The sequence below is a fragment of the Temnothorax longispinosus genome, chromosome 6 (genome assembly GCF_030848805.1).
Source record: "Temnothorax longispinosus isolate EJ_2023e chromosome 6, Tlon_JGU_v1, whole genome shotgun sequence".
Classification (NCBI taxonomy): Eukaryota; Metazoa; Arthropoda; class Insecta; order Hymenoptera; family Formicidae; genus Temnothorax; species Temnothorax longispinosus.
Window position 1 is genome coordinate 3,098,431 of NC_092363.1, and position 7,309 is coordinate 3,105,739.

A 7,309-nucleotide genomic window follows, 5' to 3' on the forward strand; every position below is an offset into this window, starting at 1 on the left:
AAGTATTACAAGTCGTACATTTCTAGCAACACAAAAAATTAGTAGGGCCACAAGTATAGTAACGGTAAAAGCACAGCCATTAAGAAAGAGATATTAGCTACTACTATATTGATCATGACAGCACATGAAATATCCGACAGAACCGCGTCGATTGACAGAGACGCGGCTCGAATGGCAAACTCAACCAGGCCTCGTCCAAGTTCAAGGCCGTGGGCGAAGGAAACATCATCAAGCGAAACGATGGCATCGTTCCAAAAGATCGATCAGTACGCCGCGCCATGTCGAGGCTCTTGTCGTCGCTGACACGACGATGATGGCTTTTCACCAGGACGGCGACGTGGAGACCTATCTCCTGACCATTATGAACATGGTGTCCGCGCTCTACCTCGACCCGACGATCGGCAATTTCATCAACATCGTGGTGGTCAGAATTATTCTCGTCGAAGAGGAAGCCGCGGAGGTATTTACGGTTGAATATCTCTTTCAGATCAATTACGCGATAAACGCGCGACGGCATGTTACGTTCGCGCAGCACGACAGATAGAACGATTACTCGAGATTGAACCGTTTCTGTCCCAGCAAGGACTGGACATCACGGTGAACGCGGATAAGACCCTATACAATTTCTGCAAATGGCAGCAGAAGCTAAATCCCAGCAACGATTCACACCCGAATCACCACGACGTGGCGATTCTGGTGACGAGAGAGGACATTTGTTCGCGTGCGAATACTCCTTGCAGCACGCTGGGAGTGGCGCACGTCGCCGGCATGTGTCAACCGGATCACAGCTGCAGCGTCAACGAGGACAATGGAATCACGTTGGCGCATACAATCACGCACGAATTGGGGCATAAGTAAGCAAAATCAATAACCAAGAAAGAAAAAGATTCCGTTTCAAAAACTGAAATATTAAGACGGATGTTTTTTACATGTATAATTAAATTATTTAAAATTTTGTGAAGAGATATATGTCTACATGCGTCAATTTTGTTCTATCGCGTATTCTGTTCAGTTTCGGAATGTACCACGACACAGAAAAAATCGGCTGCAGTAAACGCGAGGGCGACACCCTGCACGTGATGACGCCAACCTTTGAAGTAGACGCTATTGGAGTGGCGTGGTCTCGATGCTCCAGAAGAGACATCACGAATTTTTTAGAGTAAATAAAAAAAACGTTTAATAATCTCAGCTAATTCAGCCTTATTTTCTATTTAGTATAAATAAGAGGTATGGCAAGTATACGGTATACATATTCGAATTCCAGCCAAGGAAAAGGCGATTGTTTGGAGGACGAACCGGCGGGTAACGATTACGCGTATCCGGATTTGCCGCCCGGTGCGATGTATAACGCTGAGCACCAATGCCGGCTGCAGTTTGGTGTAAGAGAAGCCTTTGTCTGCTCCCCTTTGCAGGAGGTAAACAAAGACCGTAGAGATAGTAAATGGTCTGAATGCAACCAGGATCAATCTGACTTAAATGATCGCGGCACTCATGATTACAGATCTGCTCGAAACTGTGGTGCATCGTGGACGGCTCTTGCACTACCATGCTGCATCCGGCAGCTCCAGGAACACATTGTGGGAAACACATGGTACAACGAAAACTTTTCTCAAAATAATGAATACTTTTTATAAGATATATGCTATTAATTAGATTAATTGATTTATCTAAGAGGGTGATTTTAACGAATACTAGCAAAGACATTAGATTCTCTAGTGGTTTAACGTGTTCGCTCTTTGCGTATAGTGGTGTCAAAATCAGGAATGCGTGCCCATCGTCGACCGACCGCGGCAAATCGACGGCGGTTGGGGTGAGTGGGGATCGTGGAGCGAGTGCTCGAGAAGTTGCGGCGCCGGAGTCTCGATTGTCGAGAGGAAGTGCGACCATCCGGAGCCCGCATACGGCGGAAAGTTCTGCATAGGTGAGAGACGACGCTACAAAATCTGTAACACGCAACCTTGTCCGGAAGGCACGCCGAGCTTCCGCGCCGTGCAATGCAGTAGCTACGACGACAAGGAGTACAAGGGAAAGAACTACACCTGGCTGCCGTATTTCGATCAAAGTAAGTAAAATCTTAAGCGCCTGTGCAGCCACGTGAAATTCCTCTCCGCGATCGCGTATGTAATTTCCGTAACTCCATTTTCCAAAATTGCATATGTTATTATTGATTCAGCGGTTTAAACACTAATTATACGACGCGAGATTTGATTTGCATCGTCCTATTTAGCGGAACCTTGCGAGCTTTATTGCACCGATACAGATGAAAGCGTAATCGTACCTTGGGGAGAGGCTGCTCTCGATGGTACTCCATGCAACGTCGGCACCAGGGACATATGCATCGCTGGTATATGCAGGGTCAGTGTTCTCCTCCAAAAGCATTATACCTGTAACAATTTTAGAAGCTCAAGATATAATTTCGATTTTTTTATTAAAAAAAAAGTTTTAAAGTTTAAATAACTCCAATTTTTAGAAAGTTGGTTGTGATTGGATGGTGGATTCCGATGCTACGGAAGATAACTGCGGTATTTGTCACGGTAACGGTACTCAATGCGAGACTACCAGCGGCGTTTACGACAAAAACGACGGTCCCGGATACAAGGAAGTTATTATCATACCATCCGGCTCCCGAAACATAAAAATCGAGGAGGTCGGTAATAGCAAGAATTACATCGGCATCGGCGTTCCGAATTCTGACAAGTATTTCCTGAATGGAAAACGGTGCGTATATCTCAGATCGCAAAAATTGTGAATTATGCAACAATACGCGAATAACTGATCGCGAAACTTTTAATTTTAAAACTAACATGGCTACATAATCTATGCTAGAAAGTTTCGCGCCACTTGTTCGCTCAAATTGCATGTATATGTTTATGGAGCAGTGTAAAAATTTGTATATCGCGCAATTTGAAGCTGTTACATTTGATAAGAAAAACTTCCGTGAGATATTAGTATAGCTGAACTCTTAAACTGAGATTCTGATCGGACAGGCAGATCACTTTAGCGGGCGAGTACGAAGTCGCCGGGACACCAGCTTTGTATGAACGTGATCGAGACAGAGAGAAGATCAGAATCCCAGGCCCTATTAAGGAAGACATCGCGGTCTATGTGAGTACATTCTCTTGAACAAATAGCGTACAAAATGCAATAATTATTTAATAGTAAAAAATTAGAACAATTTCATGTTCATTTTGTAAATTTCCGCATGATTGTATTTTCATCGTGTATATAGTCTAATTTGCGTTTTGTAAATTTCGGTGAATTTCAACAGTAACTTTTTATTTCAATAATTGTTAATAATTTATCTTTATCGTTTCAGTTAATTTCTAGAGGTCACTATCCCAACTTCGGGCTACGTTATGAATATACCGTGCCGAAAAAAGAGCCTGATCCGGCCCCGGAGTACTCGTGGGTGTCCTCCGATTGGACTCTCTGCACGGTCACCTGCGGTGGCGGCACTCAAACTTCGCACGCGGTCTGTCAGGAAAGAAAAAGCGGCAGCGTCGAAGACCACTTCTGCGACGGCATAGAAAAGCCGGAGCCGAAGTCGCGCGAATGCAATTCGAATCCGTGCCCGGCGAGGTGAGCCAACTTCGAATCCGATAAAGCGATTGTAACAAACTTCGAGAAATACTATTGCCACGTAAACTAAAATACATTCGAAACGGTCGGAATTCTAAACTCTATTCGATTTTCGATTACCATCTTTTATGCATTCTTACTCTACGATTGAAACTATATTGGCTTCGCATTCACGTTACAAATAATTAAAGACTGCGAAAAGAAATATGAAACAATGAAAAGATATCAAATACATCTTATTTAGCGAGTGTTTGCACTTTTTTTAACTTATTTAACATTTTAGGTGGTGGGTAGGCCCATGGCAAATGTGCCCTGTTACATGCGGCGACGGTGCGCTGCGCAAGAGATCGGTGATGTGTGTGTTCTCTGGCGCGGGTACCGATCGATCAGATTTGGCCTTGCCCGATCGCGACTGCGACAAGCACATGCGGCCCGAAGAAATGGAGCCGTGCCCCGATCTACCGCCGTGCGGGCCTACCTCGGAGGTACCGTTGATCGTGTACGCCGACAACAAGGACGTGTCGTTCTACAACATCAGCCTGAACGAGCAGGACGGTATTACGATAGTCGACGGCCTCACCACCGAGGAGCCGGAGATCCTCGAATTCGACAATGTCGTCGACGAGAACCCAGACAATTCCATGTACAACACCAAGTCAAAGTGGACAGTATCGAAGTGGAGTCATTGTTCGAATGGCAAGAGGAGTAGAAAGGTCACCTGCTCCGTCCCGGGCGATTGTAATCCGAATAACAAGCCGCCCAATGTCGAGGACTGTTACAGCGGAAAATGGATTACCGGTAATTACCGTAATTTACCAATCGATACTTTGTATGATTTTATTATAATACAATATTTTTGTTTCCTATACAATTAGAAACTCTCTTTTCTCTCTGACTAAAATTATTTACAAAATTTTCCAACTGTAATTATAAAGTTCTATTACCTATATGAGAATGTTATAAAATATGTAAAGTATATTCGTAAAATTTTTGTTAAAAATATTTTAATAGATGAAAGTTAAGGATGTTCTCTCGTCCTTATACTAGAGAAAATCGATTTTCTTAGGATTTTCTTGAAACTGTGAATATACGTTAATTTAGGTGTGCTTTATGCGTGGTATAAATTTCAGTACCTCTTCCGGTATAAAAAATCAAGATACTGACAATGAGCCTCAAAGTTTCAACTTTTACTAATGAAAAGGTTTTTCAGGCGAAACGGTAAGAGATACGAGGTTGGCCAAGAAAACCAAAGTTGCTCCTCTCGTCGAGTTCTATAAGGAAAAAATGCCAAAACTAAAAAAAATTAAATTAAAAAAATTTTTTTTTGAAACTTTGAGGCTCAGTATCTTTATTTTTTATACCAATTATACCGGAAGAGGTACTGAAATTTATACCACGCATAAAGCACACCTAAATTAACGTATATTCACAGTTTCAAGAAAATACTAAGAAAATCGATTTTCTCTAGTATAAGGACGAGAGAACGTCCTTAATTACATTGTAGGATAAGACCGAAAAATATGACTATTTAATATGAATATTACAGACAATCTTTTCTGCCAATCTTTGTTAGATATTTAAAATCCTTATGTGACAGTTATTTATTAATTGTAATTCCAGGAAATTGGGGAAGCTGCAACGCGACTTGCCTCGTAAAGTCTGGAGTTAAATATAGAGAAGTACAGTGTCGCGATCGCGCGACGGACTTGCTATCAAATGAGTGCAATCTCGACAGAAGACCATTTGATGTAAAGCGTTGTTATTACCGACGGCAATGCGCCAACGAGAAAAATGGTAATTTCATCCGTATAATTAAAACGTACTCTCGAACAGTCTTATACGCGTCTTCTATAAAATGTCTTTAATGCGACAAGCTGTTTTCAAGTAGCTGCAGTACGTACAAAGAGTATATATAAAGAAACGTTTCTGAGATCTCGACAAAAGGTACATCTAAAAAACAAAGATGATCTCTTTCTCTCTTAAAAAAGGCATCTTCGCGAAAAGACTTTGTCGTACAACGTTAATAATTCAGTTCCTCCTACGTGACATTTGAAATTTATATATAATTTTAAAAGTTAAGCTCTTTTTCTTCTTCTCTCTTCATATTTGTCACGCCATTATAACTGATGTTGAATGGAAGTTCGGGGTAATCTAACAGAGTTATAACGGAGAGAATTAGAACGCGTAGCCGCATGTAATGCTAAGTTATGCTAGTTACGTTACAGATGGTTTGGCTTGTCCAAACTTGTGGAATATGCCCTTGTCCAAAGGCGGCGGGAAACTAGAATTTATACGAAGAAACCGCGGGGTTCGTAACGACTTGCTTTATGAGATCACACGCGACGTCGCTCGATTTGCATGCGCATACGATGCGATGCACCTAATACGCGCGCGCGTGTATAAATACTTATTATAAAGTGCTCTAACCCGTAAGAACGTGTATCATTAGCATTTACAATGCGGCTTAAATGAGCCTTAACGATTTGTACATCAAATTCTGATCAATTAATTTTTTCACTTATATATAGTAACAGGTATTTCCTTTTGCAATGTATGAGAAAAGTTTTTTTCAAACTTATTTATAACTTCGTTTGCAACACAACCAGACTTTATCTACCATATCTTTCTCTCAATTTATAAACGTATGTATAATAAATCAATTCTGGTCGTGTTGCAAAATTAAATAAATAAGTTTGGAAAAAAAATTTTTTTTTTTTCATATTTCCTACATTATAAAGAAAAACATTAATATTGTAAGTAGCATAAAATTGTAAGTAAAAAATTAGTTAGTCAGATATGCAAATTTCCCCAAGGTTCATTCATAAGAATATATTTGCGTAAATTCGCGAAAATTAGAGACCACATTCGCATATCAGTACATCTTCGTACATAATTTTATCTTTTTCAGATTGCAAGGATAGCATGGTTCCATCGTGTGCAAACTACAGACGTATGTGCGATGTATCATCGGTCGTACGAGAAAACTGTTGCGTCACGTGCACAAAACGACGGCGACACGTCCGTCACAACAGACGACACATCTTTGCCGAATAACAAAATAAAGGGCTGAAAAGCTAAGAGTGCAAAAGTATTTTGAAAATAAATCCTTGTAACGGACAACACATCCGTCCTCTTTTATTCATATTATCCGAATTAAGATAAAAGCGTATAGTGGAAAAATTTCACGCTTTTTTCATATGTGACAACGAAAAGATGGAAAAATATATGACAGAGGTGATATTACGAGATTATATTTGTAACTTTGTACTACCGTGCATTAAGATATATATATATATATATATATATATATATATATATATATATATTTCTTTTTTAATGTCCAAAATATGTATATTTTGTATCAGATGTAACCATAGCACCATTTATATGCGTGCATCATTTATCAATTCATCTTATGTTTTTTAAAATAATAATTTCAAAACATTGCAAACGCCAAATATATATTTACGAGATGCAATCTTTTAATAAAGAAATGATCAAAATAGTAATACGAAACTAATATTATTAAAGAATTTCTATAATAATAAAAATATCGGTTCTTTATATTAAAAATTGCCTAATATATATGTTTGTTGTTTCAGTCAATGTTTTGCTAAACAAATAATGTACTAATTATTGCAAATTTCAAGTAATGCCATTTTATAATAATTACAACGTTTTTCTACAGAGGCATTTAATTGTCATATCATTCAATAAAAGAATTCAATAA

At 39.5% G+C, this 7,309-nt stretch overlaps 1 protein-coding gene across 3 annotated transcripts in view; it reads left to right on the plus strand.

Annotated features, from left to right (window-relative positions):
• Positions 1 to 6,908, plus strand: part of LOC139814073 (A disintegrin and metalloproteinase with thrombospondin motifs 7) — a 62,097-nt gene extending 55,189 nt beyond the window's left edge. For 2 of the 3 annotated variants that reach the window (XM_071780037.1, XM_071780035.1), the window contains exons 5-17: positions 141 to 460; positions 580 to 854; positions 1,013 to 1,159; positions 1,265 to 1,415; positions 1,502 to 1,591; positions 1,747 to 2,062; positions 2,228 to 2,355; positions 2,471 to 2,718; positions 2,988 to 3,105; positions 3,317 to 3,579; positions 3,863 to 4,377; positions 5,200 to 5,373; positions 6,488 to 6,908. In XM_071780037.1, coding sequence (XP_071636138.1) covers positions 141 to 460; positions 580 to 854; positions 1,013 to 1,159; positions 1,265 to 1,415; positions 1,502 to 1,591; positions 1,747 to 2,062; positions 2,228 to 2,355; positions 2,471 to 2,718; positions 2,988 to 3,105; positions 3,317 to 3,579; positions 3,863 to 4,377; positions 5,200 to 5,373; positions 6,488 to 6,633 — 2,891 coding nt within the window. In that variant the 3' untranslated portion in view covers positions 6,634 to 6,908. The remainder of the gene's footprint in view (positions 1 to 140; positions 461 to 579; positions 855 to 1,012; positions 1,160 to 1,264; positions 1,416 to 1,501; positions 1,592 to 1,746; positions 2,063 to 2,227; positions 2,356 to 2,470; positions 2,719 to 2,987; positions 3,106 to 3,316; positions 3,580 to 3,862; positions 4,378 to 5,199; positions 5,374 to 6,487) is intronic. The other variant, XM_071780038.1, reaches the window with a different exon arrangement.
• Positions 6,909 to 7,309: the final 401 nt, after the last annotated feature.